At 38.8% G+C, this 24157-nt stretch overlaps 1 protein-coding gene across 1 annotated transcript in view; it reads left to right on the forward strand.

Annotated features, from left to right (window-relative positions):
- Window positions 1-269: 269 nt before the first annotated feature.
- Window positions 270-24157, forward strand: part of MRPL48 (mitochondrial ribosomal protein L48) — a 51090-nt gene continuing 27202 nt past the window's right edge. The window contains exons 1-4 of the mRNA XM_040258879.1: window positions 270-704; window positions 10164-10216; window positions 11238-11275; window positions 22572-22660. Coding sequence (XP_040114813.1) covers window positions 684-704; window positions 10164-10216; window positions 11238-11275; window positions 22572-22660 — 201 coding nt within the window. The 5' untranslated portion in view covers window positions 270-683. The remainder of the gene's footprint in view (window positions 705-10163; window positions 10217-11237; window positions 11276-22571; window positions 22661-24157) is intronic.

The following is a 24157-nucleotide window of genomic DNA, read 5'->3' on the forward strand; positions in this document are numbered from 1 at the left end:
GGAAAGAGAAATTAACAAATAGTTAATATATAGTGAGTGAAGTGAAAGTCGACCAGTCGTGTCCGACTTTTTTGAGACCTCACGGACTATACAGTCCATGGAATTCTCCAGACCAGAATCCTGTAGTGGGTAGCCGTTCCCTTCTCCAGGAGATCTTCCCAACCCAGGGATCGAACCCAGGTCTCCCGCACTGCAGGCGTATTCTTTACCAGCTGAGTCACAAGGGAAGCCCAAGAATACTGGAGAGGGTAGCCTTTCCCTTTTCCAGCGGATCTTTCCGACCCAGGAATCGAACCGGGTTCTCCTGCATTGCAGGCGGATTCTTTACCAACTGAGCTATCAGGTTTCAGGGAAACCGATAATATATAGTATGGCAGATCAAATAGCCGAATTGTCTGCAAATTATTGGGGGCAAAACAGAGATGGCAGTTATTTCTGCCTGGAGAAGTAGCAGTGAACGTGACATTTGAGCTGTAATGAGAACGGAGACTGAGAGGATTTCTAGACATTGAGTCTCAGAAGCTGCCGGAACCAAGCTGCTACAGGAGTTGAGTGAGTCTCGGTTGGATATTGTTGCCGGACTGCATCGAGGCCGTTCCGTCAGTGTTTTCAGACACCCTAGGGTCGCGGCTTGTTGAGCCCGTCTTCATCTGGCAAGAGTACGGGCCGCGCTGCCGCCAGGGATGAACAGAGCACTAGGAAAGGTAATGCAGTCCATCCAAGCTGGGCACGGGAGAGGTGGTGAGGAGAGCGGAGCTGGGAAGGGGCTGCGGGGCTATAACGCGGCTGCCGACATCCGGGTAAGAGACTTGGGCAAGAACAAGCTCTTCCCGGCAGCACGTGGGGCGCCCTATCAAAGGGTTGCGCTTTCTCCTCTGTTCGGGGGAGGATTTGGCTGCGGTAACCCGCGCGCCACGCCCCCTCCGTGCTACCCTCGCCGCACATTGGCCTGGAAAGAGAGGAGATCCGCAATGGGTATCACCCGTATACGTCCAGATAGTATCTATGACCTTGAGCAGGTCATTTTATTTTTGCTTTAAGTCATCAACTTCCAGATTTTTTTCTAAGAATACCGTTTTGACTCGCTGAGCAGATTGGGATGTGAGGCTACTTGGCGATAGGGAAGCGTAATAATAAAAAGAACGTTTTGACTTACAAAGCCTTAGTTACGTGACTGCAGTAAAACCGTATGAACCACCATAAAGCATTCCTTTGCCCTCTTAACAGATTAAAATTGTGCTTTTTCAGTTGTATCATACTGTTTAGAATAATGACTTTGTTTTTTAGCAATTTATGTTAAAATTTTATTTGAGGAATTAGTTTGGAGACTATACCTCCATGATACATATACATCAACATGATCATTGTCGCTCACGGATCTACTAGACCTTACTTTGGGGGAGCCCCTGAATGTCTCTAGCTTTGTTTCCTTAAGATCCCAAACCTCACTTTATTCTTAACGAAATAACTCCCAGTTGTTCACTTTAGCCAGATTGTGAGAATTTGACTAGATCTGGTGAAAGGAATTATAGGGAGAAAAAAAAAACACTGGAAAGTTTATAAATTTGTTAAAGACGGTCAGATTGGTGACTCCAAGCTCCTACTCTAAAAGCTTTGAATCTGAGGAATGCTGCTGAAAGGGAGGGTTCATTGTTCAAGGTGTACTGTTTTTAGCCATTCTACCCCCATGGACAGAGGAGCCTGGCGGGCTGCAGTCCATGGTGTAACAGAGAGTTGGACACGACTGAGCGACTAAGCACAGCGCACAACACACATACTCCTGAAGAACCCATGGAAATCTGTCATAGGCTATCACCTTAAGATGCAGAGTATATAGGGCCCCTCTGAGTCCGGTGCCACTCTTCCCTTCCAGATTCCTTTTTTACTGATTTCCCTATTCTATTCTGACCTGTCGCTTTTGACCAGGTAGTGTCTTCTTTATTTACCCAATACTGAATTCCTAATCTTTGATCTCCAGGAGCTTTCTCAGAATGCCCTTACTTTTTCATCAGCTCCAAATGCTCCATTTTCAAAGTGCAGCTCAGATCTCTTTTCCTTAAAACCTTTCAGACTATTCTAGCCAAAGTGCTTGTTTATTTTTTGAACTCTTAGCTGGTATTATCTTTTGGCACCTAATCATATGCAGTCTTGCATTTGTCTGTCTGAAGTGTTAGTTAATACTTTACATTTATGGGATTTGCATCAGAGCTGTGTTCTACTTCTTGCTAGCTGTGTGGCCTTAGGCAGGTAATTTGGCCTCTCTGCTTCAGTTTCTTATCTGTAAAATGCAAGTGATAATGCCTATCATATGGAATTATAAAAATTATAGAAAAAATGTCAGTAAGAGTATTTTGTGTGAAGAACTATACAAATAGGAATGTTAACATTATTCTGTAGCTAATGAACTGCTTTCATTTTCATAATTTCATTTAATCTCACTGTAAGATTATCTTGGCAGGCGCAACAAATAAAGAGATGGAAACTACTGGTACAATACCTGATACATAATAGTTCTCAAATGCCTGTACGAATGAATGCCTTACTTACAGGTCAATAGTCTCTTTTGTGGTAGTACTGAGATTGGAGCCTAGATTTTCTATCCTTCCTAAAACCCCACTGCCTTTCCTTTTCTGAGTATTTTACATCTCCCTAATTTGATAATAATCTTGGTTTCCTTCATCTGTGAAATGAGGAATGAGAACCTTCCTTGATCTTCCCAGCTGTCAGACCTTCATTTCTTTGTGACCTCATTGCAATATAATAAGTAATTTGCACATCTGCTTTCCTCATTAGAAAGATTGTGGTGGGCAATTGTATTTTCTTCATGTCTGTAGGTACCCAACCTATAATATACTTGGCCTAAAGTTGCTGATATTGTTCATCACTAAATCAAGTTTGACTCTTTGCAGTCTCATGGACTGTAGCAGGCCAGCCTCTATCCTCCCCTGTCTCCCGGAGTTTGCTCAGATTCATATCCACTGAGTCAGGGATCATATCTAGCCATCTTATCCTCTGCCATCCCTTTCTTCTTTTGCCTTCAATCTTTCCCATCATCAGGGTCTTTTCCAACGACTTGGCTCTTTTCATATAAATGAAATCATATAGTATGTGAGGCCAAATATTTTTTAAGAGACTTGCCAAAGATCATACAGCTAGTAACACAGAGGAGCTGATATTCAAACCCAGGTCTGTGTGAATCTCTAATTTGTGTTTCTAACTGCTATAACAACTCAGGGCAAAGACAGGCTTTGATAGTCGCCATATTATACATATTCAGAAGAATGGCCAAAGGAAAAACTACAAACAAAAGCAATTTTGAAAGAACTTAGGAAAAGGTCAGTTCAAACATCACTTACTAGGTGTGTGCATCAGGTATGTTAATTCATCTTTCTGAGCTTTGGTTTCCTCACAGTAAAATGGGGGTCTAAATACCTGCTTCATAGAATGGTTGCGAAGGTTAATGGAAATCATGTTTGGCATATAGCAAGTACTCAAAAAATGGTAGAACTGTTTAGGCTATTATTATTATATGAATTTTGCTGCTGTTAATTGCTATTGTATTTTTGAGAGATAGTATGGCAGAATGGGCTTCCCTGGTGGTGCAGTGGTGAAGAATCTGCCTGCCAGTGCAGGAAACACAAGAGACATGAGTTCAGTTCCTGGGTCAGAAAGATCCCCTGGAGTAGGAAATAGCAACTGGAAAATCCCATAGAGGAGCCTGGTGAGCTATAGTCCATGGGGTTGCAAAGAGTCAGACACCACTGAGCAGCGGAGCATGCATGTATACAAACACATACACACACCCCAGAATGAAAAACATGGACTTTGGAGTTAGACTTGGTTTAAATTCTTGGCATGTCTTACCAAACCTAAAACTCTGGCAACTTAAAAGCTTTTGTTTTTTCCCTCTATCATTCCAGTTCAGTTCAGTTGCTCAGTCGTGTCCAACTTTTTGTGACCCCATGAACTGCAGCACACCAGGCCTCCCTGTCCATCACCAACTCCCAGAGTTTACTCAAACTCATGTCCATCGAGTCAGTGATGCCATCCAACCAATTCATCCTCTGTCATCCCCTTCTCCCACCTTCAATCTTTCCCAGCATCAGGGTCTTTTCAAATGAGTCAGCTCTTCACATCAGGTGGCCAAAATATTGGAGTTTCAGCTTCAGCATCAGTCCTTTCAATGAATATACAGGACTGATTTCCTTTAGGATGGACTGGTTGGATCTCCTTGCAGTCCAAGGGACTCTCAAGAGTCTTCTCCAATACCACAGTTCAAAAGCATCAATTCTTCAGCACCCAGCTTTCTTTATAGTCAAACTCTCATACCCATACATGACTACTGGAAAAACCATAGCCTTGACTAGATGGACCTTTGTCGGCAAAGTAATGTCTCTGCTTTTTAATATGCTGTCTACGTTGGTCATAACTCTCCTTCCAAGGAGTAAGTGTCTTTTAATTTCATGGCTGCAATCACTATCTGCAGTGATTTTGGAGCCCCCCAAAATAAAGTCTGTCACTGTTTCCACTGTTTCCCCATATATTTCCCATGAAGTGATGGGACCAGATGCCATAATCTTAGTTTTCTGAATGTTGAGCTTTAAAACCAACTTTTTCACTCTCCTCTTTCACTTTCATCAAGAGGCTCTTCAGTTCCTCTTCACTTTCTGCCATAAGGGTGGTGTCATCTGCATATCTCAGGTTATTGATATTTCTCCGGGCAATCTTGATTCCAGCTTGTGCTTCCTCCAGCCCAGCACTTCTCATGATGTACTCTGCATATAAGGTAAATAAGCAGGGTGACAATATACAGCCTTGACGTACTTCTTTTCCTATTTGGAACCAGTCTGTTGTTCCATGTCCAGTTCTAACTGTTGCTTCCTGACCTGCATACAGATTTCTCAAGAGGCAGGTCAGGTGGTCTGGTATACCCATCTCTTTTAGAATTTTCCACAGTTTATTGTGAACCACACAGTCAAAGGCTTTGGCATAGTCAATAAAGCAGAAGTAGATGTTTTTCTGGAACTCTCTTGCTTTTTCGATGATCCAACGGATGTTGGCAGTTTGATCTTAGGTTTCTCTGTCTTTTCTAAAACCAGCTTGAACATCTGTAAGTTCATGGTTCACGTATTGTTGAAGCCTGGCTTGGAGACTTGAGCATTATTTTACTAGCGTGTAAGATGAGTGCAATTGTGTGGAAGTTTGAGCATTCTTAGGCATTGCCTTTCTTTGGCACTGGAACGAACACTGACCTTTTCCAGTCCTGTGGCCACTGCTGAGTTTTCCAAATTTGCTGGCATATTGAGTGCAGGACTTTCATGGCATCATCTTTTAGGATTTGAAATAGCTCAACTGAAATTCCATTACCTCTATTAGCTTTGTTCGCAGTGATGCTTCCTAAGGCCCATTTGACTTCACATTCCAGGATGTCTAGCTCTAGGTGAGTGATCACACCATTGTGATTATCTGGGTCATGAAGATTTTTTTATATAGTTCTGTGTATTTTTGCCACCTCTTCTTAATATCTTCTGCTTCTGTTAGGTCCATACCATTTCTGTCTTTTATTGTTCCCATCTTTGCATGAAATGTTCCGTTCGTATCTCTAATTTTCTTGAAGAGATTGCTTGTCTTTCCTATTCTTATTGTTTTCTTCTATTTCTTTGCATTGATTGCTGCGGAAGGCTTTCTTATCTCTCCTTGCTATTCTTTGGAACTCTACATTCAGATGCTTATATTTTTCCTTTGCTTTTTGCTTCTCTTCTTTTCACAGCTATTTGTAAGGCCTCCCCAGACAGCCATTTTGCTTTTTTGCATTTCTTTTCCATGGGGATGGTCTTGATCCCTGTCTCCTGTACAGTGTCATGAACCTCTGTCCATAGTTCATCAGGCAGTCTGTCTATCAGATCTAGTCCCTTAAATCTATTTCTCACTACCACTGTGTAATCATAAGGGATTTGATTTAGGTCATACCTGAATGGCCTAGTGGTTTTCCCTACTTTCTTCAATTTAAGTCTGAATTTGGCGATAAGGAGTTCATGATCTGAACCACAGTCAGCTCCCAGCCTTGTTTTTGCTGACTTTATAGAGCCTCTCCATCTTTGGCTGCAAAGAATATAATCAATCTGATTTCGGTGTTGACCATCTGGTGATGTCCATGTGTAGAGTCTTCTCTTGTGTTGTTGGAAGAGGGTGTTTACTATGACCTGTGCATTCTCTTGGCTGAACTCTATTAGCCTTTCCCCTGCTTCATTCCATACTCCAAGGCCAAATTTGCCTGTTACTCCAGGTGTTTCTTGACTTCCTACTTTTGCATTCCAGTCCCCTATAATGAAAAGGACATCATTATATAAATTATATTTTTCCTCTATGAAAAGAGGCAATTATTTCAATGCCTGTATTAGAGGATTGATGAAAAATTGAGCAAAGTGCTTAGAACAAAGGTTACTCTGTAAGTGATAGTAACAATGCTATTTTAAGTAATATTTGTTAGTATACAGATATATTCTGTTAATACTCATAGAACAGCTCTCAGGTGCTTGCCTCATGGGACCCTTACCCACTACTGTCACCACCCACCCCAGGACTCTGGTGTCTGAAGCTACTCACACACTATAGATTTTGCCCCATGACTGGCTCTTAAGTCGCTGTGTGGTCCTTTCCCGGTTCCTGACTCCCAAGCTTATGGGACAAGTGTTTTTGTAACCTGCTGGTGCATTTATGTCCTCATTCACTCATTCACTAGAGTCACTGGCCTCATCTTCCATTTGCTCCAGAGCTGGAGCTGCTCTTCCTTTGCTGTTTGGAGATAGAGAATATTTGTGTATACAGTCCCAAAATAGATTACTTTTGTCCTGATAAATAATGCTGAGCATTGTAGGGAAGAGGAAGCACATTTCCCAGAGCTGAAAGGAAGAGTTCATGCCATAATTTGGTTGTCTTCCGGACAGTTGTCCACCCTTAAAAAGGGTTGGCTTTTAGATAATTAAATTCATAGCAGTTATGGAGACTCAGAAATCTGAACATTTAGTGTGAGGAAAGATCAGTCTTACCTAGCTCTTTCTTCCCATCCAATACCTCTTCTGTATGAAGTGACCCATTTAAGAGTACTTTCTGTTCACTCTGATTTCTGTTCTGTTTGTTGTGGTTGATAGATCTTGGCCCTGGAGGGACTTTAGAGTCATTGGCTCTAACTCCAGAGAGGGGAAAATTACTGACCAAGGTATGGTGGCCAGTGGTGGGGGAGCCAGCTGGAGCCCCTGTGACTGCTCTTTTTTGCTGGCCAACATTAGGTTAAGAATATTGTACACATGTTTACAGAGTCTTTTAGTATCTGGTTTAATTATAGTTTTTAGGATTGTCTATATACTTTGTCCTTTCTTCTGTCTATTCATATCCTAATCTTCATGACCTCACATTCTCTGGGAGACTTTTCCTAAATTTGAACATTTCCCTCCTGATTTCCTAAGCACTAACACCTGCATTTATGGGAGAGAAGGTGTAGAATAGGGGAAAATTACAGGCTTTGGAGTCAGAAACCTAATATCCGATGCTAGTTCTGATAGTAGCTTGCTGACTTTGTTACAATTAAAGTTACTTAATCATACTTAATCTCAGTTTCCCCAACTGTAAAATGGGATAATAATACTTATCTGGTAGTGAAATTATGATTTAGACACATAGTAGGTGCTCAACAAAATAGATGTGGGTCGTAATCAATGGTAGCAATGATTAGCAGTCATTCACTCCTTCCTAATCATTTATTTATTTATTAAAGCAACGGTGTGCCTGAGAGGAAGATGACATGACTCTTGCCTTTGAAGATCTCTTGTTTTAGCAGAGTGGTTTGTGGGGGATATTAAGAGTTTCAGTGAATCTCTTGCAGTAGTATGTAAACTTTTTTTCCTCCCTCACTTTATTTGGTTCTACATCTTGCATTTTTTTTCCTGCATTTTTAAAAATTGAAGTATAGTAGGTTTACAATGTTTCAGGTGTATAGCAAAGTGACTCAGTTATAGACGTATATTAATATATACATATTCTTTTTCAGATTCTTTTCCATTATAGGTTATTAGAAGATTTTGAATATAATTATCTGTGCTCAGTATGCAACCTTTTGTATATTTGTGTCTATATATGTCTGGGGAGAAGGTTCTTGACTTTGGGCAGATTCTCAGCAATATCTGTAACATCTCCAAAGCTAGAGAACTCTTTGCCATTAACACCCGGATTTCCTGCTAGAGGTATCAGTTATTTGTGCCACCTATTTTGACTTAATCATATGATGCTGTGGTATTACTTAGCTGTTTAATACAAATGTATGTTCATATCTCCAGCCATTCAAACTCCTATAAAATGGGGGTCGTGCTTACATTTTTAAAAAGGCTTTATTGAGATATGTCATATACCATACAATTGGCCCATTTAAAGTGTACGATTCAATGACTTTTAATATATTCAGGGTTGTGTAATCGTCACTACTAGCAATTTTAGAACGTTTTTATCACCCCAGAAAGAAGTCCCAAAGATGTCCCATATCCCTTAATTGTCATCCCTAGCTTCCCAGACCCTCCAACCCAAGGCAGCCACTAGTCTTTCTTTTTCTATAGATTTGCTATTCTGGATATTTCATATAAATGGAGTCATACAATACTGGTCCTTTGTGACTGTCTTCTTTTATTTAGCATAATGGTTCCAAGGTCATTCATATTGTTACATTTTGTTCTTCTAGTCCCTTTCATAGTGCCACAATAGTTGGCACCTATTAGGCTTTTAAAAAATAAACTTTATGGGAGGGGGGTTCATGTTTGGGAACTCATGTACACCCGTGGTGGATTCATGTCAATGTATGGCAAAACCAATACAGTATTGTAAAGTAAAATAAAGTAAAAATAAATATTAAAATAAATAAATAAATAAATAAAATAAAAAATAAACTGTAGAGGACTTTGCTGGTGGTCCAGTGGTTAGGATTCTGTGCTTCCACTGCAGGGGGCAGGGGTTCGATCCCTGGTGGGGAAACTAAGATCCCACGTGCCATGCCTCACAGCCAAAAAAGCAAAACAAAACTTTAGAATAGTTTTAGAATTACAGAAAAGTTGCAAAGACAATACTGGATATACACCATATCCGATTTTCCCTATTATATTTGTATGGTATACTTTTTATAATTAATGAACTGATATTGATATATTATTATCAAGTCCATGTTTCACTAATATTTCTTTCATTTTAAAAAAAATCTAGGGTCCTTTTTCTGTTCTAGGATCCTACCTAGTATATTACATTTAGTCATGTCTGCTTAGACTCTTCTTGTCTATGACAGTTTCTCAGACTTTCCTTTGTTTCTGAAGGGTTTTACACATAATAGACTTAACACATACATGTTGAAGGAATTGAAACTGTTATCATAGTGGACAGGATTTTCTCTTTATGTTATGGAACCTTAAGGCCATTTATTTCTTACTATCTAGTTACTTTATAAAAAGACCTCCTCTATGTTAAGGACTACCTTAGTAAAGCTGTACCAGTGATCTTTTGAGTGAGTGCCAGCAGGGCAGAGTGAGATGGAAATAACTGGGTTATCAGGGGTAAGATTGGTAAGGGAAGCTGCCACTGCAACTACCTCATTATAATTATTTTGTTCATATTGGTATAGTTGTTACTAGTAAAAGAGATAGTATTCTGTAATAGAGACATAGACTTTGGAGTAAAGCAGTCGTTTTAGCCACTTGTTAGCTGTAATTTCTTGGAATATAACTTTTGTGGGCCTTAGTTGCTTCACCTGTAGAATTGCCTTGCAGTGTTTTGAGAATTAGAATTCAAAGTCCTTTGCATTGTGCCTGTGCTTGACATATGCATAATGGTTGTTGATATTAGAAAATATAAATCAAATTAGAAAGGGGAAATAGGGTGAATTAAAAAAAGCAGCCCCAAAAAGGAGGGCTTCTATTTTTCCAGCATTTTCTGTGGTGGGTGAAATAGGAAAGAACATGGCCTTGGTTTGCCTGCATGTTTGGTATTAACTGTAGAGAAGCTTCTTTGCTAGACAAGAGACTTGGGTTTTGTTTTGGTTTGTGTGCTGTGGGTTTCTAGCCTCTTGGAGAAGAGGTACTTGGAGGTCTGTGAATGCTTATGGTTGGTCTAATGTGGCTGTTTTGCTATAGGTGCTGTGTCTGAAGAATGACACCATTTTTAAGCAAGCCTTTTCCCTCTTGAGGTAAGGATATTAATAACAGTAATTAAGTATAGCTAATATTTGCATCCCACTAGAATGTTCATACACATTCTTCTTTCATCATCTCCCCTTACATGTTTCTTAAGCATCTCAAGCATTAACTCCCCTGCTATCTTGCTCCTTCCCCATTCTTGGTAAATGACAACTCCAATTATCTAGTTGCACAGGACAGAATCTTTGGAGTCATGCTTGATACTGTTGTATCTCTTACTCTACATCTAGTTCCTGGACAAATCCCATCAGCCTTACTTTTGAAATATGTTCTAATAACACAAGGCTATTGTAAGAACCACTTTACTGGTAGTTTCTCTTGTCTCAGTTTCACTTCTTCCCATTCATTACTCACCAGAGTTAACTTTCCAAAACAAACCTGATCACATCACTTTTGTGATTAAACTCTACCAGGAGCTTCCCACTGCCTTCACAGAGCAAAGACCGAACTCCTCACTGCAGGTTATGAGGTCTTCATAACCTGGTGTAACCTGGTCCCTGGTTGCCTCTTTGCCCTGCCCCCTTCCCTGCTGCTGAAATGCCACTCACACCCACCTGCTTGCTGTTCCCCAGATATACTACTTTCATATCTCTGCCTAGAATGCTTTTTCTGTAAGGCTAAACAATTGAGAATAGTTCTTTGTTTTTAAAAACTCAGCTCCAGTAGTTTCATCCCCTTTTAGAAATCATCACACTTCCCTGTGTATTCCACTAAATTTTGTATATGTTTTTGTTCTGTACCAGGACTAGATTGTGGCTCATATCTGTTTACACATCTCTCTTCCAACTAGATCATAGATAGAGATATTTTACTTACTTTTGCATCTTCAAGACCTAACACATTGTCTGCCCCATAGTAAGTACTTAATAATATTTATGGAAAGAAGAGAAGGATAGAATAAGGAAAAGTGTAGTATTGACATCTATAATGAGGAGCATACAAGTTTTGGTAGCTGTGCAAATAAAATGTGCATATCTAACTGTACTGAACATGCTTTCTCCCTCTTTTTAGGTTCAGAACTTCAGGAGAGAATCCCATCTGTTCTGCAGGTAAGCAGTTATTTCCTGATGTGGTCTAGTTGATTTAAGTGACCCTCTAGCACTAGTATAGTTTTGTCTGGAAAGTTGCCAAATATGTCTCCGGGAAGATTGGCTGGGACCAAGTCCTACCCCTCACATGGAATTGGACAATGGGCAAGAACATAAATTGTGGGTTAAGAGCAAGAGTTCTGTAGTAGGTTTAGATTCCAGCTCTAACACATACTGTTCTCTGATCTTTAACTACCTCTCTATGACTTGGTTTTCTCACTTTAAAAAATGAGGAGAATTTATAGTACAAACTACAGTGAATTATTTGGAGATTCAGTGAGGTAAAACATATAAAGTGCTCAAAAATGTTAACTATTGTTATTATTATTATTGCTACTATTCCAGACCTGTCTTTCATGTCCATTATCTACCAGGCTAAGGCTTTTTCTACACGATTTTATCCAAAATAAATCCATTCAATCTGGTTAACTCAATGAATTTCAATGTTTCAATCCTATTACTTGCCATTTTTACTTTATAATGTGACAGATTTCAAAGCAGCCATTAGATAATGACATCTGTTATATGGCTAAAGAGTATCAGAAACAGGGAATTCCCTGGTGGTCCAGTGGTTAGGAATCTTCACTTCGACTGTAGGGAGCATGGTTTTGATACCTACTTGGGAAACTTTATTAGATCCTACAAGCCACATGGTGTGGCCAAAAAAAACGTATCAGAAATAAAAGAATGGGAGTAAGGAATGGAACTAGCATTTACCGAGTGCTTTTTATGTGCCATGTATGACCTAAGTTTTATATCTCTTAATTATTTCGGACAATGGCAGGAATGTGTAGAGAATCACCACTTCCACCAGACCTAAAGCCCAACCTCTCAAAATATGTGCTTCTTTTTATTTATTCATTCTCTCAACAGATATTTATTGGACTAGGCTGCATTTTAGGTGCTGGGGGTACAAAATTAAGATGATATGGTCCTTGCCATTAGAAAACTTACAGTGTTGTAAGAAATAATTTTTTCCCCCAAGAATAATATAATGAACACTTCTAGAGCCATCACTTAAATTCAACTGTTGTTAACATTTTGTCAGGTTCAGCTTTCTTGATCAGATGTTATGATGCTTCACTCCTAATACTTAAGCATGCATTTCTAGAAACAAGGATATTCTTACCATTCTATTAGAGAACCACAATAGCATTATCTCCTTGAAGAAAATTAATAATAATGCCTCAGTGTCATCTAATACTCTATCTACTTCCTTGGGTGTCCCCCAGAAGTCTTTTATGAGATTGTTTATAACCAAGAGCCCAAAGAAGGGTCATGCTTTGCATTTTGCTATAATGTCACCTTTAATATAGAACAGTTCTTTCACTATTTTATTTCTGCAGCAGATGCTTTTTGATTAGGCTAGACTGTTTGACTTATAGAATGTCCTTGCTTTTTAATTTGTCTGATTATTTTCTTGTGGTATTTTATGACATGTTCTTCTGTCCCCTTCCTGCAAACTGGAAGTTAGATCTAAAGTTCTTACTAGATTTAAATTAAATAGTTTTAGCAAGAAAACTTAATAATTGATGCTCTGAATTTTATATTACATCCTATCAGGAAGGAAAAAAGAGCTAAGACAATCTGATCATAAAAGTGAAAAGCATGCATTTTAAAGAATATGGAAAATAAATACTACACACACACACACACACACACACGAAGAAACTGAAGGAAATGAAGAAAATAAAAATCACTTGTAATCCTAGCCTATCCTCCAGAAATTATTGCTTAACATAGGTAGATCTTTTCTAGCCTAGGTATATCTTTTTCTAGCCTTTTCTCTTTCTCTTTCTGTCTCTATCTCTGTGTGTATACATGTATTTTTTTGTCTTGCAGTAATGGGAACAAATTATATATAATGCTTCATAATCTGCTTTTTTCCTCTACTTAATCTATGGTGAATATGTTTCCACTATAATAAATAAATATTCTACATACTTGTTTTGAATATACTGCCTTAAATGGAACAATTTGTAGGGTAAGAATCCGAGTCTGGTGTTTGAATATGTTAAGTTGGAGTGCTTATGAGGAAAATATACTAAGTAGTCCACTGGAGACACTGATCTTGAGCTCAAAATATAGGTCTGCTTTGAAACTGAATTTGAAAGTCATCATACCGTTGATATTTCTTGAGAATGAATTAGACTATCCAGGGAACACAAGTAGAGAAGAGGCCCAAGGATCAGGCCCTGAGGAACTCCAACATTAAACAATTGGGTAGAGGGTGAAAGACATGGCTAATGAGCTTGAAAAGGGAGGCCAGCATGATAGGAGAAAACCAGGATGGTATAGTATCATGGCAACCAAAATGATAGTGCTTTAAGAAGGAGAGGGTAGTTAACCAGTTTCATCTGTGTGCTGCTGAGAGGGGCTTGCAAAAGATATAGACTAATTAATATCCCTTGGTTTTAACAACATAGAAGTGACCGTAGGGAGAGTAGTATCTGTGTAGGTGTGGTGAGGTCAGTTGTGAAAATGAACTGCGTCGACAAGTGAATGGGAATTCAGGAGTTAGAGAAAGCTGTTACAGACAATATATTCAAGAAGTTTGTTTTTGAATGGAAGGAGAGAGAACTGGCAGGAGCTGGAGAGGGATGTGGGGTTAAGGAAAGATGAAAAAATAATAATTTTATATATATTTGTTTGTTTATTTTTGGCTGCACTGGGTCTTTGTTGCTTTGTGTGGGCTTTCTCATGTTTCAGCGAGTAGGGGCTACTCTTTGTTGTGGTGCACAGGCTTCTCGTTGCAGTGACTTCCTTGTTGTGGAGTACAGGCTCTAGGTGCTTGGGCTCTAGTAGTTGCAGCCTGCGGGATTAGTAGTTGCAGCTTGAGGGCTCTAGAGTGGGGCTGAGTAGTTGTATTGCGGGGGCTTAGTTGCTCCACAGTATGTGGAATCTTCCTGGACCAGGGATAGCACCCATGTCTCCTGCATCCACGTGTGAATTCTTATACACTGCCCAAAAGGGAGGTCTGGAAAGAGTATTTTTAATGGTTATGTTTCTCTTAATGACACTTAATTCTGAAAGATATAAAAAATTATAGAAAAGTGAAACGATAATATGTCAGTGAGCCCAGATTTAGCAGTTATTCACATTTTGTTTGTGGGCTTCCCCGGTGGCTCAGATGATAAAGAATCTGGCTTCAATGCTGGAGACCTGGGTTCGATCTCTAGGTTGGGAAGATCCCTTGGAATAGGGCATGGCAACCCACTCCAGTGTTCTTGTCTGGAGAATCCCCATGGACAGAGGAGCCTGGCAGGCTACAGTCCACGGGGTCGCAAAGAGTCAGATATGACTAAGTGACTAAGCACTGCACATTTTGTTAGACTTTCATTGTTTTATTTTTTCTTGTATATTAAAAAATAAGGATTATGTTCAAGACCTTTGTGTCCCCTAGTCTTGGACTCATCCCTTATCCCATAACCAGATAATAAGTTCATTTTGAACTGATGTGTGTTCTGAGGAAGGTTTTTAAAATAAATTAAAATTATCAACTGTTGAAAATTATAAAAGCATGCAGATGTTAAAAATAAATAGAAATTGTACTAAAGGGTATATAATGAAAGCTTTTGTTTCCAGGTTTTACTCCTGTTTCCAGGTCTTACTCCTCAGTGGTATGCGTTGATGGCAGTTTCTTGTATATTTTTCAGGAAGGTTTTGTGGTATATGAACGTATATGTTATATATGTATATTACTATATCTTAATGCTGGATAATTAGGTTGTTTTCAGGTTTTGTTATTTCAAAAATGCCGCAGCAACCATTTTTATACATCTTTATAAAGTTGTTCCTGTACATTTGTAAGATAAATTCCTGGAATTGAAATTGCTGAGTCAATGAGTTGTGAGTTGAAAATTTTGGTAAGTATTGTCAGATTGCCCTTCAGGGAAGTTGTATTAATTTACATTTCTATTTTCTTGCTCCAAACTGGGTTTTACAAAACATCTTACTTTTTTGCTGGTGAAAATTATGTCTGATTTTAATTTGCATTTCTTAAGAAAGTTTGTCATCTTTTCTTTTTTTTTTTGGCCATTTGTATTTCTTTTCTTGTGAACTGCCTGTTTATATTTTTTGCCCATTTTTGTTTTGAATTGCATGCTTTTTCATTTATTTGTAAGAACTTTTATATAGTTTTCCTATAGTAAGGAAATAAGCATTTTCCTCTCATAAATGCTTTGTGTTATTTCTAGTCATTTATCCCTTGACTTTTGTTTTTTTCCTTTTTGCTGAATTGAAGTTTAAAATTTTGTGTAGCTCAGTTCATTAATCTTTGATTTCTAGATTTTGCTTCATGCTTAGAAAGATCTCTACTCCCTTCCTCAAGATTATTTTTAAAAATCCTTCATTTATCTTCTGTTTTTGTTTTTTTTTAACATGTGGTCCATCTGGAATTAGAAATGGGTGTGGATGCAGTTTTCTCCCCTGCAAATGGGCAGCCAGTTATTTTAACATTTATTGAAACATCCAACATTTTCCCCATACATTTGAGGATGTTACCTTATCATATACTAAGTTTTCATATAGATGTAGAACCTACTGTATTTTAACTTTGTGTTGTTTCATAGATCTATCTGTATATTTGATAGCAGTACCAAGTTGTTTTAATACTATTGGTTACTATAGTTTTGTAATGTATTTTAGTATCTGATGGCTACCTAATTCTGAGGTAACTTTTTGTTTTATTCAAATGGGGGCATGTTAAATGCTATTGAAAAAAGTCCAGTTGAAAAAAAGATCCTTTTGAAAAGAAAGATGGACAATAGCAGTTACTTAGCTTTCTATTTGGAGAAATTTTAAGTTGTCTCCAAAATTTTGAAATGTAAACAGTTCTGTGATAAACATGCTTGCACATGAGTATTTGTGCCCTTGTGTGATTATTTACATAGGATATATATTTCTAAAAGTCTAATTGGTGGGCCAAAGGAAGTGCACATTTTTAGGTTTGGTTTTTTTTTTTTTGGTTGCACTTGGAATCTTAATTTCCCCACAACCAAGGATCCAATCTGAGCCCCTTGCATTGGAAGCTTGGAGTCTTAACTACTAGACTGCCAGGGAAGTCCTTGAAAATGCATGTTTTTACAGCTATTGATGTGTATTACCAAATTGCTCTTCAGAAAGATTGCACCATTTTGTAGGGGTTTTTTGTATTTTAGAATCCCTGTTTATATACTTATCAATATTGAGTGTTATTTTTTTACATTTACTGATATTAATCAGTTTTAAAATGCCATCCCTTTTATTTGTAATTTGCATGTCTTTGATTACTAGTTGGTTGAGCATATTTACAAACATTATTTTCAAGGCCATTGATCTTTTCCTTTGCCCATTTCAATTGTGGAATCTCAGTGCCTAGAAGGCTCCCAGGTCCAGGGTAACTTACCTTGCATGCCAAGGTAATTCTCTTTGAAAGGACACAGCTTTGTTGGCATTTTTCATGGGTCTTTGACATTTCTATAAAGTCAGATATTTTAAAATTGAATTATAAGATGTTCAGAAAAAATGAGGAGGAAGCAGTGTCCTTTTCCTACCTTTACCCATCATACTTTGTGGGTCCTGGCTACCATCCCAGCTGCTCTCTCTAAGGGAAAAGCCTGATTGTAGTGACCATCTTTCTTTCTTTCTTTCTTTTTTTTTTAAACTGATTCAAATGTACACGGAGAGGTAAATATATAAGGAGGTTAAATGAGGGGAACTCAGACTCCTCTTATTATAGCATGAGCAAAAAGGTGGAGTCAGCAAAGCATGGTACATTCAAGTCCAAGTAGTTCAGTGTAATTAGAAAAACTGAAAGAAGTTTGAAAGGAGATTTTGAAAAAAGTGGGTAGCTGCCAGAGTCAAACCGTTGCAGATTGCCTTGTTAAAATATCTCTAGAATTTCAAAACAAGCAAACAAAAGCACCCCAACACTGACTGAACACACACTATTTGCCAGGTGCTGGGGGTTGTATCTGCCCTTCAGGGACTTGTGGTCTATTGAATGGAAAAAATATCCTGTAATTAGATTCTTGGCTGGGGTTACCCCAGTTTCCCCCACTTTCTCTCCTGCATAGCCCTGCTCTAAATGCTTGTTCCAATCTTGAAGGAGAAATAATTAAAAAGAAGTTGTTTATCCTTATCCTGGATTGATGAGTTTAGTTCCCAGTTTAGTAAACAAGGACATTGAAGGACAGTTGACGCTGGCATATATAAAGGGAAGGGACATGTTGCAGGAAAACTCAATACATGATTACGTTCTATAATTGTACCAATTGAAAGATTTTCAAAGCCTCCTTTTGAAGTCCTGGGGTTTTGTGTCTTCTTCAGTGAAAAGAGTTGCCTTTTCTCTCAGGAGGCTGCAGTGTTGATATGACAGCAGGAAACCAGCCTAATGACCCAAGCAGGGGGGAAATATTCAGTTGAACTTAGTGGAAATCAGAGGCTTTCAAACTTGTACATTTTATAATTAAAACAACTGGCTAATTAAGCAGTTTAACCACTGGTAATTTGACCAAAACCATTCATTTAAGAGAGAAAATGGTTAATTTAACAGTAGTTTGAACTAACTTCTTAATTAACCAGCTGCTCTAATTATAGGAATTGCCCCAAACTGAGTTTGCAAATGCCTCCTTGCCAAGGAGTTGCAGTAGATGAGAAGCTGAGGCAAGCATTTGTGGCATTTTCACCTAAGGAGTGTCATCATCTCAAAGATCACTTTGGGTTCTGTTATTTAAAACCAGCGGTGGGTGATTGAGTTTCTATGTACTTAAAGATGGTGACTAGCACCTGGGTTGTTGTTGTTTTTTAATTTACACCAAATATTTTACTATACAATGGAGGCATGGGAGAGCTGTAACCATTAAGTAAACTCTTGATGACGTTTGTATGTTTAGGGAAGCACAGAGATGATGACATTTAAGCTGGCCTTGGAGGCAATGAAGGATATCACCAGAGAGGTGCAGTCCCGTTACGGGGGACAGCCTGGCACAGCACAGAGGCAGGAGAGCTTCATGGTTTATACAGAATGCCAAGTGTAGCTCTGTGGCTGAGAAGCAAAGTTTTAAAGGCCCAGAGGATGGAGAGTGAGGACAGGAAGTGGTTGGAACTAAATTACAAAATTAAGGCTCTTAAAAGCTTGCCTAATGATTACGAACTTCAGACAGTGGAAAATCATCAAACATTTTGAAATACAGCAAAGACCTTTTTAAAAATTGTGTGTGTGCAATGGATAAATGGTTGAATTAATGAAAGAAAATAACATGATTCAGTTTGTGTTTTAGAATGATTCATTTGTCAGCTTTAGAGGATGAAATAGAGATGGGGGTATGGATACAGGAAGACAAACAACAACTCAGCCAAGGCTACTACTTGAATCTTTGCTTGAACTTCCGTTCACACTTGCCTTCCCCCCACAACAACCAAAGTGATCTTTTAAAAACACATTAGGCATATAATTTCTTTGATGTTCAGCATGAAATCCAAACCCTTAACAAGGCCCAAAGTAGTGGGTTCCAACCCCCCACCCTAATGTCTGGTGCATGCAGTCCCTCTTGCTTTGCTTCAACCACATGGACAGCCTTTTTAGTTCCTTGAATATGCCAATTTGTGTCACCTACTGAGGCCTTTGCACATGCTATTCCCTCTGCCTGGAACATTCACTCTATCTTTTACCTAATAAACTCCATATCTGTCTTTTGGGTCTCAATTTATTATTTTATTTTTTGAGTAGATAATGCATGTACACCAAAAAATTTTTTTAAGATTCAAGAGTATAAAGTCAGCAGTAAATCTCTCTCTCCTTCTAGCCACTTCTCCCTGGGGATAACCACTATTATTATTTTCCTCTGACATCTAGTTTCAGTTCACAGGTCATTCTATTTTAGAGAAGCCTTTCCTGATATTTCAGTCTAAAATAGACCCACTGATTGAATTGCCATAGCTCTTTTTTATCATTCTTCACAATTTGTAATTTCATATTTTTTGTGTGACTATTCCTTCCTCCTACTAGACTATAAGCTCCATAAGCAGAGTTTTGTTGGTCATGTCCCCTGTTATATCTCCACCTCTTTGCACAGTGTCTGGTATATCATAAGTACTGAATAATTAAGCTGTTCCTAAGTTTTGCCTGTTTCTGTAAGCTCGTCTCTTGCCGCCTTTCTCCTCATACTCTGCCTTGAAATTCTCTCTCTGACTCTTCCTCTCCCCAGCCACCTGTCAGGTTTTACTTAAAACTCTCCTGCTCTAAGAATCGTTTCCTGACACCACAAGTCCAGTCTTAATGCCTATCCCATGTGTATGGCTCTGATCATAGAGAGCCCTTTTCACCCAGCATTGATATTAGTCTCACCAACAGATCATAGGTTCTGTATTGCAGGGGCTTTGTGTTTGTCCATTGTTAGAGCTCCAGCATCTAGGGCAGCACCAACCAGGCCTTCCATGGATATTGGGTGGTTGTACACTGCATAACTCTTGGTATGTGCAAGTCACATGGTTGAGAGGGTATAATTGTTGCTGGCTACTCTGTTGGGTAGTAATAAATATTTTTTGAATGAGTAAACATGCTTTGGGGAGTTCAGTACTTTTTGGAAGGTCATATATTAAAGTCATAATAAAATCTTGGTGGATGAATTCATTTTCAAAGCTATGGTCTGAGCATGATTGTGTACCCATCAAGGGGTTTTGCATATTAGCTCTTCGGGTGGTACCCTCAGTTGTAGAGTCTGGAACCCGAAGGCTCAGAGGGTCTGTTGGGACCATGATCAAAAGATACCTCAGTTATTTGGAAATCTCTGCCAAAAATACTTCCTTCTTCCTTGCATGGTAAACTCTTACTTCTCTTTCAAGAATGCAGCTGTTACTTCTCTGAACCCTTCCCCGGTACCCTCCTTCACTCCCTCGCCCCCACCTCATGCCCCAGACAGAGTTAGTCGTTCTTTCATCTAGGTTCCTTGCTTTTATCTCCATTAAAGTATTTTGTACACCATAAGGTAGTTATCTGCCTTCCCATTATCCTTCGCCAGTACATACTGAGTGTCTCAAGGAAAAGTAGCATATTATAGTCATCTTTGTAACTGTCCCAGTATCTGTACAGTTGTTGGCATGTAATTGTAAATGCAGGCTAATGCATATCATGGAAGGGATCCATGATGTCCTAGGGTTGTCTTGATGAAATATTGTGGATTATGAATGCAGGGAAAGTTTCTGAAGCCATGACTCTTTTTTTTTTAACTTTTTATTGGAGTATAGTTGATTTACAATGTTGTGTTAGTTTCAGATGTACAGCAAAGTGAATGAGTTATATATGTACATATATCCACTCCTTTTTAGATTCTTTTCCCATACTGAGTAGAGTTCCTTGTGCTATATAGTAGGTCCTTTTTAGTTATCTATATTATATATGGTAGTGTGTGTATGTCAATCCTAGTCTGACAGTTTACCTCTCCTCACTCTTGCCTCCTAGTAACCATAAGTTTTTCTACGTCTGTAAGTCTATTACTGTTTTGTAGATAAGTTCATTTGTACTTTTTTTTTAGATTCCACATATAAGTGATATATATTTGTTTTTCTGTTTCTGACTTTCTTTCGCTCAGTATGACAATCTCTTTGGTCCACTATTGCTGCAAATGACATTATTCCATTCTTTTTATGGCTCAGTAATCCATTGTACATATGTACCACATGTTCTTTATCCGTTCTTCTCTTGATGGACAATTTAGGCTTCTTCCATGTCCTGGCTATTGTAAATAGTGCTGCAATGAACATTGGGGTCCATGTATCCTTTCAACCATGTTTTTCTCCAGATGTGTGCACAGGAGTCGGATTGCCGGATCATATGGTAGCTCTGTTTTTAGTTTTTTTTTTTGTTTGTTTGTTTTTAGTTTTTGAAGGAACCTCCATACTGTTCTCTATAGTTGAAGCCATGACTCTTGATTGGCCTGACATAGACCAGACTACTTGGAAGCACATTTTAGAAAAGAGAAACGTAAGAAGTATTTTACTAGATGTCATTAAACTTTTCCACACCATTTTGTATTTAGCACCCCACAAAGTGGTGGTTTTGGGGAGATGAGGGCAGGACCACAGGAACTAGGAGGAAAGAAGGCAGAACCTAGGACCAGTACTTTTCCAGAAGGTGGGGAGTGAGCAAGAGAGATACACAGACATAACAGAGCTGGTTCCAGTGAAGGGTAAAATTAAGGAACTGATATCAGATATGGGAATGATCAAGTCTAGCTAGATTTTGTATTCTAGAAATTCAGATGTTATAACACATCTGAGCACAGGCTGTTTAGTGAGATAGACCTGGGTTTAAATTGAAGTTCTGCCTTTTAATTGCTGGATGACCTTGGCCAATTCTTGCTTTTTAAAATATATTTTTAGTATATTATTATTATGTATTATATTAATTGATTATTATTTTATTATTCATTTATTCTGGCTGTAGCATGGCATGCAGGATCTTAGTTTGCCAACCTGGGATCAAACCTATGCCCACTACAGTGGAAGCACAGAGTCCTAGCCACTGATCACTTTGGCATTCTCTCCAATTCCTACTTTTTGAGCTGCAGTTTCTTTATTTGTAAATGAAAATTAAAATAACGGGGATTAAAGGAGAGTATGTATATATCAGCAAGTCCTTCTTTGAAGGGAATTTGGGTGACACATCCCTGGCTCTACCACAATGAATATGTATTAATATATAATATATAGAGTATTAATGTAGAGTATCAATATATAGCGATTCCATTTTTTTTTTTTTTTTGCGATTCTATTTTTTATCTACGCACTTTTCTGTACCTTATGTTTTTAGTTTTTGTTATTCATTTGAAGCCTGTTGGAGATCATTATATATCAACACAAATAAAGCAAATTGGATAGTTTTAACAACTTTGTAGTCCTTTCTGCTGGTTATTTTTGCCACCTCTCTCTCTGAACAACCCTCACTGGAAAACTTCAAAAGGATTATTGCCTATTGAGGGACAAGAGAAAATGAGAGTCCTGTAAGAATGTATTTTGTCCCCCTACACCAGTGGCTCTAATAGGAGAGAATTTCTCAAAGCGGGGACTAGATGTAGTCCAGGGGCCAAAAGGAGAGAGAAAAGGAGTAAACTGAATGTCAGCTCAGGATCAATAAATAACTCTGGTTCTTTAAACTGATGAGAGGCTTGCTGTCCTCAGATATTCCATCTTGCAGTGGAGAATTTGTCTCCTCATGTATGATCTGTCTGTCCCTGAGGAATTTTGAAACAGGTTTGTCTTATTTTTTCTCTTTCAGGTGGCATTCTGTTGACCACCAGTCGGCACTACAGGTCAAAGCCCACGCATGGCATTGGCAGATACAAGCACCTAGTTAAGCCAGAAGAGGTAAAGGGGGCAGTAGTCTTTTATTTATTTTTAGAATTCTTTTGGCCGTTTTGGCCGAGGCGCATGGGATCTTAGCTCCTCAACCAGGGATTGGACCCATGCCCCCTGCAGTGGAAGTGCAGTCTTAACCATTCGACTGCCAGGGAAATCCCTAGGGTCCTTTAGGAAAAGGTAGTAAGTATATAGCTTTTGCAAAGACCCAGAAGATCAGATGTGTATAGGTTGGATTATATTGGAGCCAGAAAGGATAGGGGGTCGTCCCTCAATTCTCTCCAGTTATGTAGTATGGGTATGATCCAGAGTGGGGATGTTATTGCCAGTTCCCAATCTTGTCCCTAGGCGAGATTATCACAGGGAAGAGCAAATGATTTGGTTTTATTATTCTGTGACACTTAAAGAAAATAACTGTCTTAGTATTTCATTCAATATGGACCTCACAATGAAAATGATACATTTAGTTTAGTTGAATGAATGGTTTGTGGCATATAGAAGTAGATTAACATTTTCAGCCAAATCACTGATTCTTTGCGCTTGTGTGTTAGCAGATTTAAAAGATGTGTGTGTTTCTTGAATCCCTTATCTCAGATAACTGGGTTATTCTAGGATTATTTAGTCTATTGTTCTGGCTCCAGCTTCAGGATTGCTTCTGTGGTAGTTAGATTTTTGTGCATTTGAAGAGGACTGTGGTGGGATGGACACAATGTTGGCTTGAAAGTCAGTCTGTCTTTGAGTCAGGATTCTATCACTTCCTGTAAACAGTGTTGTTTAGTTGCTCAGTCATGTCCGACTCTTTGTGACCCCATGAACTGCAGCACGCCAGGCTTCTCTATCCTTCACCATCTCCTGGAGCATGCTCAAACTCATGCCCGTTGAGTTGGTGATGCCATCCAACCATCTCGTCCTCTGTCATCCCCTTCTCCTTCTGCCTTCAATCTTTCCCAGCATCAGTTTTTTCTAATGAGTCAGTTCTTCTCATCAGGTGGCCAAAGTATTGGAGTTTCAGCTTCAGCATCTGTCCTTCCAACAAATATTCAGGGTGGATTTCCTTTAGGATTGACTGGTTTGATCTGCTTGCTGTCCGAGGGACTTTCAAGAGTCTTCTCTAGCACCATAGTTCAAATGCATCAACTCTTCCATGCTCAGCCTTCTTTATGGTCCAATTCTCACATCCATACATGACTACTGGAAAAACCATAGCTTTGACTAGATGGACCTTTGTCAGCAAAGTAATGTCTCTGATTTTTAATACATAGCCTAGGTTTGTCATAGCTTTTTTCCCAAGGAGCAAGTGTCTTTTAATTTCATGATTACACGTGCCGTCTGCAGTGATTTTGGAGTCCAAGAAAATAAAGTCTGTCACTGTTTCCATTGTTTCCCCATCTATTTGCCATGAAGTGCTGGGACAGAATGCTGTGATCTTAGTTTTCTGAATGTTAAGTTTAAAGACAGCTTTTTCACTCTCCTCTTTCACCTTCATCAAGACACTCTTTAATTCCT

Source organism: Oryx dammah, unplaced genomic scaffold (genome assembly GCF_014754425.2).
Source record: "Oryx dammah isolate SB20612 unplaced genomic scaffold, SCBI_Odam_1.1 HiC_scaffold_17, whole genome shotgun sequence".
Classification (NCBI taxonomy): domain Eukaryota; kingdom Metazoa; phylum Chordata; class Mammalia; order Artiodactyla; family Bovidae; genus Oryx; species Oryx dammah.